This window comes from Nestor notabilis, unplaced genomic scaffold (genome assembly GCF_000696875.1).
Source record: "Nestor notabilis isolate BGI_N333 unplaced genomic scaffold, ASM69687v1 scaffold25752, whole genome shotgun sequence".
NCBI lineage: Eukaryota > Metazoa > Chordata > Aves > Psittaciformes > Psittacidae > Nestor > Nestor notabilis.
In genome coordinates, this window is record NW_009919090.1 from 12,724 (window position 1) to 30,385 (window position 17,662).

At 42.4% G+C, this 17,662-nt stretch overlaps 1 protein-coding gene across 1 annotated transcript in view; it reads right to left on the reverse strand.

Moving 5' to 3' along the window:
• Nucleotides 1–3,158: 3,158 nt before the first annotated feature.
• The window catches only part of CSTF3 (cleavage stimulation factor, 3' pre-RNA, subunit 3, 77kDa), a 50,096-nt gene continuing 35,592 nt past the window's right edge, over nucleotides 3,159–17,662 (reverse strand). Inside the window, exons 7-21 of the mRNA XM_010010080.1 lie at nucleotides 17,600–17,634; nucleotides 17,367–17,493; nucleotides 14,648–14,725; nucleotides 14,281–14,443; nucleotides 13,734–13,843; nucleotides 13,220–13,336; nucleotides 12,012–12,086; nucleotides 10,601–10,744; nucleotides 10,404–10,506; nucleotides 8,602–8,671; nucleotides 7,128–7,323; nucleotides 5,521–5,674; nucleotides 5,050–5,144; nucleotides 4,880–4,940; nucleotides 3,159–3,853 (exon numbers count right to left, since the gene is read on the reverse strand). Coding sequence (XP_010008382.1) covers nucleotides 3,651–3,853; nucleotides 4,880–4,940; nucleotides 5,050–5,144; nucleotides 5,521–5,674; nucleotides 7,128–7,323; nucleotides 8,602–8,671; nucleotides 10,404–10,506; nucleotides 10,601–10,744; nucleotides 12,012–12,086; nucleotides 13,220–13,336; nucleotides 13,734–13,843; nucleotides 14,281–14,443; nucleotides 14,648–14,725; nucleotides 17,367–17,493; nucleotides 17,600–17,634 — 1,731 coding nt within the window. The 3' untranslated portion in view covers nucleotides 3,159–3,650. The remainder of the gene's footprint in view (nucleotides 3,854–4,879; nucleotides 4,941–5,049; nucleotides 5,145–5,520; nucleotides 5,675–7,127; nucleotides 7,324–8,601; nucleotides 8,672–10,403; nucleotides 10,507–10,600; nucleotides 10,745–12,011; nucleotides 12,087–13,219; nucleotides 13,337–13,733; nucleotides 13,844–14,280; nucleotides 14,444–14,647; nucleotides 14,726–17,366; nucleotides 17,494–17,599; nucleotides 17,635–17,662) is intronic.

Below are 17,662 nucleotides of genomic sequence, written 5' to 3' on the forward strand. Positions count from 1 at the left end.
AACCAGTTTGTATGCTACCAGTACGATATTGTCAGCTATTTTAAACACTTGCACCAATGTTTGTCTAGGAAAACAGCTTCCCATGTAAATACTGGTTCCTTTTAATTCACTAGTGATGACTGATGAGGAAAATACCCGAGATCCAAAAGGGGTTCTGAAATAAATGATGAGAGAGAGAGAGATGCATTTTTAATCTAAGTGTGCAACCTGGGAGGGGATGTCTTGGTAGTTTTCTGGCTGCAATTTTTAAGCTGGTGCTAGGTAGGACAAGTTTAAGAACCAAACTTTGTATTTAAGTGGCTCATTTTAGGGCATTTTACTCTAATTTACTGTGACTTTAGTTTAATTAATCCAGAGCAGATTAGCTATGGCCTTTCCCAGAAGGGGTGATTTGGCTTTAAAAAAAAGTAAATCTTACTTTAAAGACTTAAGAAGAAAGCTAAAATTCTGGATAAGAGAAACTTTAAAGAGGCAAAAAACGAAGCCAAACAGCACTTTATCGTGACATTATGGTTAATGTGGTAGGCTACTAGTTTTTTTCTGCATTTTACTGCATTTTTAATAGCATTTGTTTGCTGTTTACCTGCAGATGTTACACAAGACATAATATATTTTTGTAGCAAATTTTCTGGTTATTGGGTAACTGTCCTCTGCTTTGTACAGTACTTCCAAAGGTGGCAATCTTATAGATTGCAGCTGTATTTATCTCTTGTAAAGACTTCAGAAAGGCAGAGCTAAAATGTTTTGATAAAAGTGGCATTTCTTAACCTCTTTTTTTTTTTTTGCTAGCAGTTTACTCCTTTTTATGTGAAATACTGATTTTCCAGGGAATCTTTGTCATTTCTCAGAAGGCAGATTTCAAGTGCGTGAAACTTGAGGCTGAAAATTTTACTTGTTTTTTTAAAACTACAACTGGAGATGGTTGCATATCAATCATGTCTTCAAAAATATCCAGGAAGTGCAGAGCACTGTTGGAAGTCTGAGTGAGTTTAATGTACTGTGAGAAGTGAATGATTTACTGACCGTTTGAATATACAGGGAATATTTTCATTAGAAGATTTTTTTTCACTTTATAGAGGTGTTCTTGAAACTTAAACTAGTGGTAGGTCTTGAATTGAATTAGCTACATGTTGAATAGAGGAACGTTCACAGAGGAGCTCAATGATCTTGCAGCCTTCCTGTGATTTCAAACTCAGCCAGGAGGGAAGTACATTGGAAATTTTCCTCTGGTTGAGCACTGTGCTGTGCTGCAGTCATCAAAATTTGATGATCTTATGGAAGCCGAGTTCATAGTTATAAACAGTAAGTGTCCCAAGTACTACTAGACTAGCCAAAACAGAGTGTGCTGGTGTCTTAAAAGCCACAAACCCAACAAGTTATGTAAAACAAAGAGGGCCTTTTATTGCTGACATCCAGGTTCATTTTATCAATCAAAATAACAGAACTTGTAGAAGGAAGCACTTGATCATGAATCAGTGCTGATGTTTCCCTTTCCAGTTTTCCTTTAACTGTCAGTGTGGATATGTCAGTTTCCTTTAAGTATCAGTGCACTGACTTTGAGTTTGGAGGAAGGTGGGTTAAGTAAGACCTTTTATTCCATGTTAGCCTATGCAACTATAAACCAAATCTTTTCTCATTCATTACAAACCCCGTTCCCCAACGGAAAAACCCCACCAAAGCCCTGTAAGAGATCAGCAGCTCAGTCAAGTTTCTTTTGGCTAAAGTTACTCAGATAGTAAAATGTGATCTGTCTTTGACAACTCAAAAATGAGTAGGTTTGGTTAGCCAGAAAAATAAGGTCTGAGTAGGTTTTTGGTGTGGTCTATTTCATTGTCTGAATCAGCACAGGATACTACAGAGGTCTTCAAGATTGCTGCATCTGCTTACAGTACTTTGTTATTAGTGCAGGATCCACCTCGAAATACAGCCTATAGCTCTGCAGCTCCAACAAGGTAATTCAGTTGTCCGTGTAATGGAAGAGCTACCGGAAACGTTATTGCTAGAGATAGATGCATAACCAAGACAAAGCTGTTTTCCTTTTTGTTAAATGAGAGTTGCAGAAGTTATACATTGCTGCTGTTGTTTTATATTTTAGCATTGTTTAGAAGCTGCCTTTAAAGGCCCCTGTGGAATTATGCATACTACAGAAATTCAGATGCTGTAGGGGATGATCTCCAGGATGTGGGCAGGAACAATGTAGTGGTGCAACAACGTACTTGGAAAGCCTTTGAATAGTAAAATGAATGGAACTGCGTTACAGGTAGATAAAACTGTACTTGCTCAGTCCAGGAGATGGCTGCTCCCACTTGAGGAATTCAGGGTCCAGATGCCCATGACGATCAGCTCCTGCTTACTCTGCCACTGAAGCACGGACTGTGCTGCAGGCTCGATGCAGTAAGTCCCAGCTCTCATCGCAGCAGGGGTTTGATCCTAAGGTTTCATGCAGAGAGAAGTGCAGGACCTGCTGCTGGCTCCAGTTTCACCTTTGGGGATACAGGCAGTGGGAACGGGTGCCCTGGTGGGTGGTGGGGGCCTTACAGCAGTCAAGGTCTGAAGACAGAAATAAATGCCTGCGAGTGCAAATCACATTCTAGTCCAGTAGCCGGGAGCACTGACTGGTGTCATCTCTCCTGCTGGTGGTGGGAATGTCTTTCAACTTGTCTGGGTGTCTGAATGTCCTGTAGTCCACAGGGTTTCTTACGGTCTTGGCACGACGACTGCAGTTCTGAGTAGCCTGTTACAAGTTAGAAATCTACAGTATGCATAGAAACTGCTTCAGAAGTTCATATAGTGGTTTTGTTAGCTTGTTTGGTAATACCAGGTTAAACTGTGTAGCTAATATATTAACATTTAGCTTTGTACCTTAAGTGGAAGACCACTGCAGTTATCCAGGAACAGACTGTGTGAGTTAGTGCTCCTGGACAATCCACGTTAGAAATACGTACCGAGTTTGTCTTACGATGCTGTCTTCTTCAAACAGTCATGGAATTAAAAGCAAAAGTATACTGTATCCTCTAGAAAAATGGAAAAAAGCTAATTCTAATATGTATGCTCTGATCAATTTCCTGTGATGGTCTTTAACATTGCTTTTGAAATGGCTGAGTCATATTTAAGAAGTAACTTGTTGTGTTTGAATAAAACCAGAATGAGGCATGACATTATGGATATCCTTTTATTTTAAAGGAATGTTTCTTTCCATTTTCAACTACAAAACAGATTCCATACATTCTGCCATAAATAAAAATGAACAATAAGGCAGGAACTACATGAACAAACTGAGAACAACTGTTTTCCAGAAAATGTGAATTAAAAATGCTTCACAAGTATAAGCCATCCAGTTTTTAAAATAAAACTGTTGAAAACCCACCAGATCTCAAGTGGTAGAGGTGGACACCCTTGAAGAACAAAACGCAGTTTCGACATTTTGCACTTCTGGTTCTGAAAACCTTGATTTGTTCAGAGCACATTCTAAGGTTGTTCTGGCTGGTTTAGGATCAAGAACCATAGGGGAAAAGAGGCACCACAGTAACAAAACCATTTTCAAGATTTACGTTTGTTTGCAGCTGTCTCTTTTATAAACGCTTGACTTGTAAGAGACTGACGGACTCAATGCAAGTCTTTGTCTGTCACAGTAGAACTCCAGCCTTGTTTCACCGGATTCGCTTCTGCTGTCGTGCTCTGTAAATGTCGTGTACAGGGGGAACTACAGATCCTTTCTCCTCATCATCGTCAGAATCCTCGTGTGGCCTCTTAACAGCCTTGTTGAGCATAGCGTTGTTTTCCACCGGTCCGTTGCCTTCCACAGCTATTTCAGGTAGGCCTCCGGTAATTACCCGCACAGCTTCGTCAACAGCTGCAGAAAGAGAAAAGGATTCATTCCGTTTGTGAAACTTGACTTCTCCAATAGAAATAAGCACGTGAACAGGGACGCCAGGATTGACACGTTGTGGAGAGTTCCGGAACATGAGACATTTTCCTACCCTGTTCTCCCATAGATGTTACGAATTAAGTCCTGCCCGTGGAAAACTCCGAGCTACGGCAAGCACTAATTACAAAGTAAATGCTGCTGCTTCAGCTCGAGACCTCCCTTTACACAAGGGCTGAGGTCATTTGCAAGCTTAATAAAAGAGGAAAGCCTGCTGGGGAAACAGTATAAGTAGTTCATGATCCATCAGAAGGTATGCATACACAGGAAGTCCGTGTCTGCTTATCCACAAAGAGGGCCTCAAAAATTTAATGTATAATTTCAACAGATGTTTTATTTTCACTCTTAAAGAAATTAATTCCCAGCTTGCTTTCTCTCTCGTCCTTTGCACCTGAAACTAACAGAGGGGGTGGAAAGTGGCGTGTTACCTCTCACAGTTTAAGTGAAGCCTGGAATGTGGATCTGTCCTGGTTCATAAAACCAGGAACGGTTTCAGAGCTCCACCTCTTTTGTACAAGCTCAGAAAACACTGCCCTTGAGTTGTTCTCAAGCACCCCAACAACGTGTGTTCAGAGTTGTGCCTTCCGATGAACTCCCCGTGCTGCAGATGTGTAATTTAATGCTACAGTCACAATGCTGCTACAAATAACACCTTGCTGCTTTTAAAGGGTAGTCTGAAAATCGTTATTTCTTTCTTTTCATGGTTACCACCAGAATGTTATTAAAGTAAAGCTGGTGATTTTCAGCTTTTTGACTTCTTGATCTTCCCACAGTTACATGTACAAATGTCTCTATGTAGATTCCGACCTACAAATGCAGCCAATTCAACAGTACACTCTTAAATAATAATTATGCACCTGTAAACGAGGTCTGGGTTTTAGACAGCAACATTCATCTGTAAAACAAAGTCACAGGCAGCACTATCACAGACTCCAGAGCCAACAAGTAACTTACTGTCTGGCAGTTTGCATCTTCTAAATATCTCCATGAGCTCATCCACTTGAACAAAGGGACCCTGATTTGTTACCAAGAACAAAGACAGATTATTTTCAGTGGGGTGATACACACTGTGGTTCTGTCAAAACAGAATCTCTTCTGCAGGCTGAGAATTCATTAAAACAAACCTGAAAGCAAACAGGAGGTGGCAGGAGCTTCATGAGAACTACAGCTGCTGGTGGAACAGGAAACACACCGCCTGGGACGGGATGTAAACCTGGAGCTGAGGAAAGCAAAAGCTATGAAGGCAATGCAAGACAGCTAGACCCGAACTGCTTTAGCAACACTATTATTTGATGCAAATAATTACTACCCTGTCACACTTGCCTCTGCTAATTACGTAATGTTTAGTCAGTGATCTGAAGTCTACGAGCAGTGTGTGTAACTGCTTATTACCATTTACCAGACCCCGAACTACTTGTACTTATTTCCATGTGACCCTAGTATTAAGTAAAATATATTTGCCTTTAGCAATCCAATTAAATAACAGCCTCAAATTTAAGTACATGTTTGGGTGACTGAAGACTAGGAAAGTCTGTGATTAGTTTTGCTAGGTTAATAACTTGCTGCCGGGTGAAATAAAACCCCATCTGACTTACGTGCTAAGTGTCGTGGCTGAAATGGAATCATTTGTTGAGTGTCTGGTTTTGGATATTCGGGTTTTCTGTCCACCTCATCTTTGAGAACAGGCACGATGGAAGGTGCAACCACAGGGTCTGGAATTACAGCTGCCAGCTTGGCACGAGAGACATCCTGTGAAAGCCAATGAGAGCCCTGAGCTTGGCAGGATGACGCTGCGTGTTTAAATGACAGAACAAAACTAGACCAGGTGCTTATTTGCACTCTGTCAATTCACCGTAAGTTCACATGTCCTCTTAGAAGACCATCTGGGCAAAACTTGCATGTTTTCCTCAAACGTTTTAGTCCTACAGTGTCCCAGCTGGGAGTGGAAACACTTGGTTTTGTTACTGAATGGGACTGTGTTTGTCATTATGGAGTGGCTCCTGGTTTTTGGGCTTAAAAGATTTAGGTGAACAGGTGCAGACCACTAGGCCTTCACAGCTATCCCTTCTCCCTCATTTCATTCCCTAGATTGCTTTAGCTGGAAAAGACACACAGCATAAGGCGGTCAGCAGGCACGCAAAGCACCAGTTCAAAGAGGATTCTATTTTGGCATGTTAACAAGCAACAGAAATCAGCCCAAGGCCTGAATGCTCTTGGGAACGCGCCACCTCACAGGCATTTAGCAAGACGTACTCTCACTTCAAAATAACTTTGTCCTGATCATGTTAAAAGTATTCAGTGGCTCAATGTGAGTCTTGTTTCCCCCCATCAGATTATCTGATGCCTGTGTGAAGAGCAACGATTCAGCTGCTTTTCTAACCTTGATGACTTCTGTATTTGTCAAAAACTACTTTTCTGTGTAAGAAGAACAGAAGCCGAGGCGTCATGCCTCTGAGACATGCAGGCTCTCTTCTGGCCATGCCAGTGGGGAACAGCACTTCCTCGGCAGCGCTGGTTTTGTTTGTCTGACAGACTGCTTTACATCACGCTTAAAAAACATAATAAAATCAACATTTTCTTCTGTCCTAGCGTTTTTCCAACGTGTTATTTATAGCCTTCCACAGGACTAAAAGAGTAGTTAAAATAAATGGGAGACGGGAGACCAGCAGATACATGTGTCTGGCCTAGACTTCCAGTTCTGAATAGCAGCACCAAGGTATTTAGCCATGGTGAACAACTGAAGAAAAGCAGGCAGCCACCGATGCCTGGTAATTCTCCTGAGGCAGCTGCAGCAGCCGCCGGGACTGCAGTGTTTGGTCAACACGGTTCTCAATGCAGTGAGCAGTGTTTTCATGCAGATGACCTGAGCCTACAAACATCCAAAAGAAGTTTGTTTTTTGAAGGAGCTCAGGTTTTAGTTGAGTGGAGGCCTGTAGCTGCACGGTGATGGCATTTACACACGGACCTCTCCGCGGGAAGATGAGAGGTAAGTATGAACACATTAAGATAGTCATGTTCCTTGCTGCTTTCTGCCTCTGGCCAGCAATGCTCAACAAGACAAGGAGGAGGAGACACACCAGGCCTGCTCGACCTGCTTTTCTATCAAGGGAAAAAAAGTTAGGCAAGTCCTAAACAAGAAATTGCTTAAGTTTGCCAGGATCGAAAAGAGCAGCAGTACAATTAAGTGTTCTTATGCACTTACCTTATATCCAAGGGCCTTCAGTTCACTAGCAGAGCAGGGGTACAAATCCATGAATTTGTACCTGTCTACCAGCAGAGCTGTTTCTTTACCCTCATATTCTTCCTTGAATGCTGTAAACCTGCGTTTTTCCACTTTCAGTATACTAGCCAGATCACCAATGTTACTTTCAAAAGCTAAAAACCGAGCCCAGATTTCCCTGTAAAACACCAGATAAACAGACAGCTGCTGAAGGAGGAAGAACCACTGGTCTCAGCTCAGTTAAAAAGCACAGGGGAGGGAAGATTCAAGGAGGCAACTGGGGAACACATGAGCACTTCTGTTACTTTGTTCAGATGCACCTGCAAGATGTGTTACCTTCCATTTCTGTAAAACTTTCAATCTAGAGGGTCATAAAGGACTCGGTTATGACATGGGAAGGACTACGGGTGTGACTTCAGCCTTTGAGGTAAGCTGTCGCTGCCAACGTAAGATGCTCAGACAGACTTCTCTCATCCTGCTACACAGAATTTCACTCTGATCCTGCTGTGTGAAGGACTTTTCAATATAGATCGTGGTTTAGTCCATCTGCACAGACTAGCACAGTGTAGCAGGCAAGAGCAATGCCCTGTAGCACAACAGGCAGCACTTCGAAATCTTACATAGCCCAAAATATATATAGTTATTGCTCATTTCTCTGTGGAAAATCTCATCTATACCTTAAGCAACACCTGGCCGTATTTCTGGACTTGATTCAACTTCCATTTTAGCTTTGGAGTTCACCTTTGAAGAAGATTCACCTTTCAAATTCTAGGTTTTTCCTCACTTTTAAAATGGACATAGAAATGTTTCTCATGAAAGATACGAACTGAAGTACAAAGTGAATGTGCACAGCAGTGCAATGTCCTGTTCCTTCGTTTTGATGCCTGTGTCTACCAGAATACTACTGGTGAACACTTGGACTGCAAGGCGTTTGGTAAGCATTTTCTCGGAGAAATAAGTTTAGCAAGTAGTAACGAAAGTGTGGCGGTGAGTGGTTAATCCGAATCTTCCCTGGGTCTTTCCCTGTTCTGTGCTCAGCTGTCTGGGAGTAACTCAGATTTTCCTCAATAAATTCCCGACTTGCCTGCTCTAACAGAGATGATGTTGTTTTGACTCCCTCTCCCCATCTACCTGAAGCATCTCTGGTGAATGAGACACGTCATCAGCCACGCCACCTGCTCAGACCACTGCATCCTTACTGTGCAGGAGGCTTCTGCGCTCTGTCCTCAACAGTGAGGTTTTAAAGTCAATAAATTGATGAATTTCTCTGCAAGTGGAATAGGGACTTCCACAAACCTGTCACAGTCGTTGCTATTTTACACAGCATGAAGAGGGGAAGGAACATCTGCCCCTAATTTTGTCCTGCTGTTCATGTTTCTAATTTCTTTGGGTTGTTCGTAGTTGAAAGGGGTTATGTATCTTTTTTAGTGTAGTGAAACTGCTTTTGCAGACGTACCCAGATTTCTCAGGTGGAAGGCTCCCTGAAGTTAAAACACGTTCAAACAAAACTCTTGTATTATTGTCCTCTTTAAAAATAGAAAGAAAAAAGAAAAATCACACTGAGTAAAATATATTAAAGGCAATTTAAAATCATGTCCATTCAAAGAAATGTACATCATTGGATTAAATATAAGGCTGACATTTTGATACCTGGATTTGAAGCTCAGTAAAGTAGAAAGAAAGCCTGAACACCTACAGAAAACTTTGCCCGTGTTAAATTCTACTGTGAAGTTGTTATTTGAAAGTCTATTTCTGTCGGTAGCCACAAACCCATCCCAACACAGGTTCTTTTATAACAGCACAGCTATTTCTTGGCATTTTTTCAGGATCTCTGGGGTTTTTTCCCATTTTCTGTAATTACAGCAGCTTATCTCGGTAATTTAAAATTTGGCATTTCAGTTTATTACTCCCTTTTTAAATGAGAGCAATAGTAATGTACTTCTATATTCCCTGGAAGTCCTCCCAAAAGTATGAGACCTGGTTGGTGGGTTTGGTCTTAAACCTGCTGGCTCCTGCCCTGTCTCTCTGTGTGTTTTGCCATTTCTTACATTTACAGGAGTTCAGAGACCAATTTTCTTGTTCCTCAGCGGAGTCAGCTGGGTTGCTGAGACACAGCAACACACGGGCAAATCTTAAGGTAATTTTCCCCAATGGAAATCTATGGGAAGGCACTGCAAATATTCATGTAGACCAAAACAATTTCTTGCAAAATTAAATACGCTTTGACTTGAAAAAGAGCTGTTTATAGCTCACAGAAGGAAAAAATAAAGCTTTCAATCTGTTCAAACTTTTAGAGCCTGAAAAAACCCAAAGGTGCTGCAGTCTGATAAGGGAGATTCATGTGCCTGGCGCCTGCAGAATGCACTGGGAGGTCCAGAAGATCCCACAGCAGAGCTACCTGCGGCCACTGCTCACCCCAGCAGGGTTGTAATAAAACCCAGACAGTGCCACACCTCTGTGTAACGTCACAAATAAATACCCAGCCAGAGCACTGAATACTTGAGAAACACCTGAAGGAACCTGAAAATCTAATGGGTACGTGGCAGACAGGACTGGGCAGAGGAAGAGCCTGGGATGAACAGCTCTTCTCTAACTCCGCATGAAAGGAGGACCAGGGCAGTCCCACAGGAAGGACTCTGCCAGCCCCTGCTCCCCACAAGAGCTTCTTACGACACCACTGTGAACTCCTGCACCAGGGAATCCCACAGAGACACCTTTCACCACCTCCACCACCCCCTGCCCAACTGCTGCTGTGCCCATGCCCTGCTCTTCGCATCCAAACCAGTTCTCCAGCAACTTCCAAGCAGGACTGATATTCACAATATTGCTTTTACATCCTGCTCATCTCATCTGTTTGAGGAGAACAAGTTTACATTAATGCCAGTCAGGACCAATTAATCCATCACTCCTCTCCTGCTGATTTTAGCCTCCTATGGAACTTTTTCCTCAGGATTTAGATTTCTCAGTGTACTTCCCACTGTTCACAACAGATGCTGTCGAACTGCTGCAGCGCAAGTAGTGAGTTACAGTTTGGAAAGCTCGCTCTCCTGTATTTGGTAGCATCAAGATCTAATGTCATTGTACTTCTGGAACTTCAGTAAGGACAAACCAGCAGATTTGGTTTTCAAATTAATTGCTGAGTTTCATGAAGAGGTTTCACTGCTCTTCAAGAAGAATTAAAACTAAAATACTTGACCTTTAAGCTCACAGAGAAGACAGATTAATGCTTCGTTGGACCTCTCAAAGCTTAAAACTTACCATTAAGGTGAGAAAGGTAGTCGATATATGCCAGTACATATTCTGGAATGTCCCCATATTTTTTCAGTCCTAGCTCAAAAATCTTAAAGGCCACAGACTTATCCTGCAAACATTAAAGAAAGAAAACATTGTTGGCTTCAGCGAGCTACACATCCTCCTGGCACTGCTTCAGTATCAAATTGAGCATCTACGATTACCTTACTACAATAATACTCCATTAAAGCTGCTGTCACGTAGACGTGATGGCGGGTCCGGGCATCCTCTCTGGCTTTCTTAAATATCATTCTTCCAGATTTTATGCCTTCTGCTCGCCTTGCAAATTTCATATACTGGATATAGACCTAAGGTGCATATTAATGTTTACATAGCATCAGTCCTGACAAAGAAACTAGAATATAAGAGTTCTTTACTACAGCTGAAGTAACATCTACTCACAAAACACAGCTAAAAAGTCATGACAGAAACAAGACTCTGTTGTGCCTCTGTGGTGTTCTGCTAGAATCCTGAGGCACAGGGTTTTATATACACCAACAGTTAATACACCAGGACGGGATGGGAAGATTGATGTAATTTACATAAACTGGTGCCTTCAGGAAGCTAGAGGCTTCCTGTAAAAACTGTAACTTTCCAATGAAGTTAAGACACCCATAAAGGCTACAGAACAGCCAAGAGGTCTGATGAAGCATTTTACTGTACATTATACAATCAAAGAAACAATCCTCCTGTCTACAGATATTTATACCTGACCAAGGAAATAACGAGCGTGCTGTTTAATTCAGTGACCCATTTGTGATCTGCATTTCTTTGGGATTTAGCTTTCCCTCCTTCTGAATTAGACCACGAGTAAGAGCATTTTCAAACAGCAGGAGTGGTACATTGTTTCTCAGAAAACGTGCACTTGGGAAGCATTGTGATGTGTCTTTAATGACCAGCAAGTGCCAGTAAATGGACACCTTTCCTTTGACACTGACATGTTGTTTAATTTTAGAGTTCAGACCTTCTTTTTCCTTCTGGTGCATTGTCGTGTCTATTTATAAACTGAACAACGTTCTGAGGGCAGGTCACTTCTCACACCATTTGTTCTGTGCTACCGCAGCTGGCACTACAGGCAATGTTATTTATTACAGAACTTAAGCAGCTCTACAGCAACACTCCTTGGTACTCATATGGTGCAGTACAAATTTATATGCAAACCACACGTACACAGGATGATGCATCTCGGTGTAGGGAGGACAACAGGCAAAAGCAACGTGCTTTTAATCAGTGAAGGGGAGGCAAAGTGCAATTGTATTTGAGGCAACAAAACACACACTAATTCTTGCAAGCTGTATCATGAAAACTTTACTATCTTATATCTTCATTGCTTGTTTTAACAGATTTGCCAAAAGAGAGGGGACAAAACCACACACGACGTGGTGGATCTAAGCGGGTTAAAGGCTGTAATACACCACATTTGCTGAAATGTTGATGTAATTCCATCATCTCAGCACACCCGCTCCATCCCCCCATGGCCCAACGAACTCCTGCAAGGACTTCCCCATTATTTGTGTGCGCTCAAGTGACTATGAGTGCAGATGTGGAAAATCTCACTGCTATGGGTCGTCTTACCAGAGTGGGATCAATGTCTTCGATAGCCAGGAGCCGGTTATATATGCTGTGTACTTTCTCATACTTCATTCGACTCTAAGTAAATAGAAAGGAAATACAGACTGTTTGGTAATACTAATATTATTAAAATCAATCTGAAGAAGAACCTGCAATATTTCTGGTCCCTTTTTTTCCCCCAGTTGAACACTATGTCAGTCCATTTATTTGGCTGCGTTTTCTGTCTCGTGCAGTCATTTCTTTACTTCTCTCATTAATTTCTCACTAGTGCTTATGTACATGCTTTTCCTAAGAGTATCTGAAGTCTTCTTCTAATTTAGTAATACTGCAGCAGAACTGGGATCGTAGGTGTTTGGGATAATAAGACCATTTCCTTTACCTCTATGTAAAAGTAACACGCAGAGAGCTAGGAAAACCTCTTTCTTCCCTCTACAACCTACACATTTCAAATAATCCATTCTGTTCCCTGCCAGCTGCAGCCCTCCAAGGTGTACTGTGCAACCTTAAAAACTCTAAACAGCCAGTACACTCAGGATTCAAGAGGCTGCACTGAAAGCCAAGGAAAGCTTTTCTTTCAAGGGTAAAGGTTTGGGGTTTGTTGGGGTTGTTTTTGCTGCTGTCTTCAGGATCCTCCTGCAAAGACGCTTCCATGTTATGATAAATGGGCAAAATATATCCTGCAGAGGACTCCATAGTCCTCGCCTGATCAGAGGAAAATGGCCCTTATTCCTGATGGCTCATGTGGAAACCCAACCCCTGTCGAGGCATCATTACTCATTAGGGAGGCTGTGCAGCAAGGTGGCAGCCTGGGTGACGAGGTTTCTCAAGAATACCTCCCATCTTCCATCACAGCCATACAAACACTAAACCCCCAAGAATTAGACAGGAAAAGTGTACTTTATGCTCATTTTAAAACCGAGGCAGCCGATGCTCTGGTAAACACAAATCTAACGGGCTTTCAAGCTCAGAGCAATTCAAAAAATGCAGCCAATATTTAAGTGGAAAGACAGTAGGTTTTCAAAATGTTGCAACACATACTATGGACTTTTCTCCTCCATTTTGTGTCAGAAACACTGAAAGAGATTAAGGCTAGAAGAATCAGTAAATGACTTCTGTAGACTTCTGCGTAGTCAGTATGTTTCAAATAGATGATATTATGAACGGGAGATGCCTTTGGGTTTTAACATCAGTACATCACTATTTTTGCTCACCTCTTCATAATCTGCATATGCAAAATAAAGAAGCATATTCTTCTTTAATAAAGTGCTGATCGCTCTTTCATAAATATTAGCAGCCTCATCACTGAAAAGTTTAGCATTGTTCATGTCCTGTTATAAAATAAGTATAATATAATTGTTCAGCATCTATGACAATGAAGGCCAATCTATGGAATATCTTCTGTGTGTGAGAAGTCCCCGTGAACTTCATGCAGTGCTCCAATAAAGAGATAACATCTCCCCAGTGCTTCAAGAATAATAAAGTCAGGCCAAAACCCTCCCCAAGACCTAAACCTGGCCAACACTGAAATAGTTTTTCATAATTCTTATCTCAAATGCAAATATTTTTATTTCTTAAAAGAGCCCCAATTTTAAAACCCTGGACAGCTCATGGTGCTAAGTGTTTTTCACACCCCCCTAGTTAGTTTTTAGGTATTTGATGAAAAATGAACAGTACACCATGTTGAAGGAATGAAGTAAGAAAGAAAACCAGTGTCAATCTGCTTACCCCTTTTTCTGCTAGCAGTTTACTAGATTGCTCGAGGTACTGTGCAGCTTCATACCAGATATCTGGGTGATGTCCCAGAACCAAAAGGCATTGCTCATAGGCAAACATAACTGGGGGAAAAACATAAGAAATACTCCTTGTATTATGGCAGAAATGGTACCAGTTTGCACAGTGGAAGTATGAAATACAAACCCCAGCAAATAAATCGGACAATACTAACACTAAATAGCTTTTAATACAATGATTACAACTGCAGTCTTTTATACAGCAAGGAACTTTATTAATCATAACCAGCAGCTAAAACCTGTCTCCTCCCTAGAGGAAGCAGCAGAAATCATTCAAGAACGTCAGCCACAGAATCTGGCTGTGATCCACCACTTCCTGAGCTCCAGTGAATATTCACTGGCACATGACCATAACACCCCTCAGTTCAAGAAAGGTGATCAACTTCTGCTCCAAACACTGTATCACATCATCAGTTACAGTGGAGGTCATTAGTGGAGCTAAGAAATACAATTTTACATGTTCTAGCACAATATCAAATTACCTCTTTTTGTTATGAGAGTTTGATCTTCTGTACGCAGAGGATTGCTCTTTTCCCACTGGATGTACTTCTTCCACATGTCTACCTGCTGAGCCTCTTGGGGTGTATTTTGTGGGGGGACAGAGGGAGCGTTGCGGTCCAGACCTTTCATCACTGTCTCATATTCCTGAAACAGAAGCAATGTTTCTAACAGCAGATTTAAACACTTTAAACACTTATTTTAGGTTATGCTTTATAAAACTGACACAAATATTATAGCATAGCAACCTCATTAGTCTAACACATGCTTTTATTTGAAAATAAGACCCAAGTTTATAATGCTTGTTTGTACAATTAAATAGAACAAAGAAAAGTCAACAGAAGGCTTTACCTTTGCTACACGTCGTGCATTCATATAATCTCTACTTCTGTCTTCAATCATCTTCTTAGCTAAGTGAATATTGATGCCCTGGAGAAGGGTGGAAAAAGCAACTGGGAATGTGCAATTTAATTTTAGAAAAACTGAATCTCATTTCATACAGAAAATGGCTTTAAAGGGGATGCAAAAGTGAGCAAGAAGGACAAAGTTATTTTGGAATACTGACTGTAAAAGGTACTGTATTTCTCCTAATAAATGTATGGGCAAGAACTTACTAGAATTAACTCACTACTAAAAATCAACTGACATAAAGCAACTCCTGTGGATTTTTATTCACTTAAGAGCTTTCAAAAACACAATGAAATTTACATAAATATGCTGGGGTACAGAGTGGAAAGAAACTATTTGTGATTTACGTTTTTCCTTTTCAATCACAGGCTGTCAGTCTATGCCTGGTCAGTCACAGCTCCCTGCTCTGCTGCTGCTTGCTCCTCGCCCTGTGAAGACTCAGACAGCGTATGAGCAACTCAGTTTTCCTGGACAAGCAGTAACAGACTGACCTCCCAGCTCAAAGCTCCCCCTTCTCCCCCGTTCCTGAAGTAACTGACAGCTTTCACACCTGCCATATGCGTACCTTTGTCAGCTAAGAGAGGCTTGAGCCCCATCACTGCAGGAAGTGACACCCCTCCGGGACTGCATGGCCATACCGAGAGCTCTGCCAGGCTGCTGAGCAAGAGGAGCAGGGGACTTGGGGCAGGCCCCAAGCACACCCCACAGCTGAACATCAGCAGTGAAGGCCTGCTCACAGGGTCCCAGGCATGACCAACATCTCAAAGCACTGCTCTTACAGCAGGGTAAGTGACCACCCTTCTGTTCATGCCTGCGACTGGGTGGACTTTGCTGGTGTGGCTTGCCAGGACTCTGAGAAGGGAAGTGCAGCTTTCAGCCCTGTTCCGAACAGAGGTACCCGCTATGGAAGCAGAGGTACCACCCCGACTCGCACTGTCCGGGCCACCTATCTGAGCCAGTTAGCACACAAAGCCAGCAATGCCCCATTTAACTCAGGAGCACACTGAGGACACAGCATGTTCTCCCAGGAAGTGCTCCCAGCCTCATGAGGCACAGCTTTGTGAGCCAAGGATTGTCACTTCTCTGCCTCACTAGTGGTGCTACCACTTTTGACCATTTGTCTAATTAAAGATACCGGTGGCTGACAGGCTGACATTGCTACCTGGTGGCTACCCTCTGAGCTAAAGGGAAGCTCAAATATTTTAATTGCAGCAAAATGCCCGTAACCTTTCATGCTGAGAGCTGCACATGACCTCTGTGTTGTTTAGGCTACTGACGTGGGGAATCAGTGCCCCCTCCAGAGCCCTTCTGGTGAGGAGCATTTCCTTTCCTGCACCAGCACACCCATGAGCAGCAGCTCTTTTGCTTGAGGCCAGTCTGGCCAGAGCAGGATGTGCAGAAACCTGTGTCCAAGCACAGCACTGGCCCTTGGCTTACTGCACCTCTGAACAGCCCAGGGTGTGCACTACGGCTGTCAGCCAGAGCTGCTTCAACTAGAAGGTACAGAACAAATGTAGGACAGGTTTCAGCTATCGTTTTGGCAGTCTCCCTGCATATTAATGGCAGTAGTAGCAACCAGCAGTGACAGCCTTCATTTGCTATGTGGCAGCGGAAGAGGTTTACAGGAAGGTTGTACTGGGCATTTTCCTACTCAGGAGGAGGCACGTCACTGGGTACCTTCCCTGGTGGTCAGCAGGTTACTGTGGTACCCCTGAATACTGACGGGATTCAGCATTACACTACATGCTTGCGGCTGCAGATGCCCAGTGGTACTCCCACTGGCTAAGCACCTATTAATATCAGAGGTCACCAACCCTACAACTTGCATAATTAGCAACAACAAAAGTGAACTGTGCCTTCTTTCCTGCTCAGTGCACAGCTGACCCATAGCATGCCAGCCCCTGCAAGCCTGGCCTCAATAAGCAGGACACGGGAGTGCTGTGCGAGCATCTCTTCTTGACAGTGCTGAGCACGAGTGCGTGTGCCCTTGGTTCTGCATTCTCACCTCTGCTGACTGGGGTGACTGAACAAGCTGTTACCAAATGTGTTTACAAACACACTGCAAATGTGCAGCTACAAACTGGCCTGCAAGGCCAGAGCTGAGGTTATGCTTGCTGAAGACAACGTGGTAGCAGACTCACCTGAATTGATGCTGTAATGGCTTCAGGAGAAGAATGATGAGGAGCTTTTTACATGTACTTGAGCTCATGTAACCTAATACTGTGAAGGAAGTCCAAACCATCACAGCTGAATGCCATTTTATCCCATTCAACTGTAACTGAAGGAGGGGAGTGCCTCCTTCGGGAAGCAAGCCCTCACTGCCAGCTGATTTGCTCTAGCTTCCATTAAATATATTCTCCATCACTGACCCATTAGTGATTTCTAATTCACTAGCAAATCCACCAGGCCAGCAGGGAAACGGGCCAGTTAAATGTATCCCATGGAAAGTGTTTATAACAAATTAAAGATTCACTCAGGTACCTGTAAAGTTTTGGCACAGGTCTTGGCACACACTGCACACTCAAACCGTGTTTATACTGCTGGTCATCTCTTTTATGCATAATTATTTAGCGGACAGAGTTTGGGTTCCATAATTGAGTATACAATTATTATTTCTTTCTTAATGTCACACAAAAAAGAAAAAGATCATGTTCTTGATTACCTCTTCGTATTTGTTATAATCTCTCCAGAGCTGTTCTATGTTTATCATTGGATTCACGCAACCACGCTGGTAAACCCTACGGACAGCTGTTATCCTCTGGTTTTCTGCGTAAGATCCTACTGCTTCTCTAAATAGTGGGGAAAGAGATGAACGTCAGCTATTACAGATCATAACTAGTATGAACATCAACATTACAGTAACTGAGCTTCAAGAAAGTCTTTTAAGGTACTTACACGCCCTTCAAAAAATTGATGTAATCCACCCAGATCTATGTGAGAAAAAAATATAATGAAACC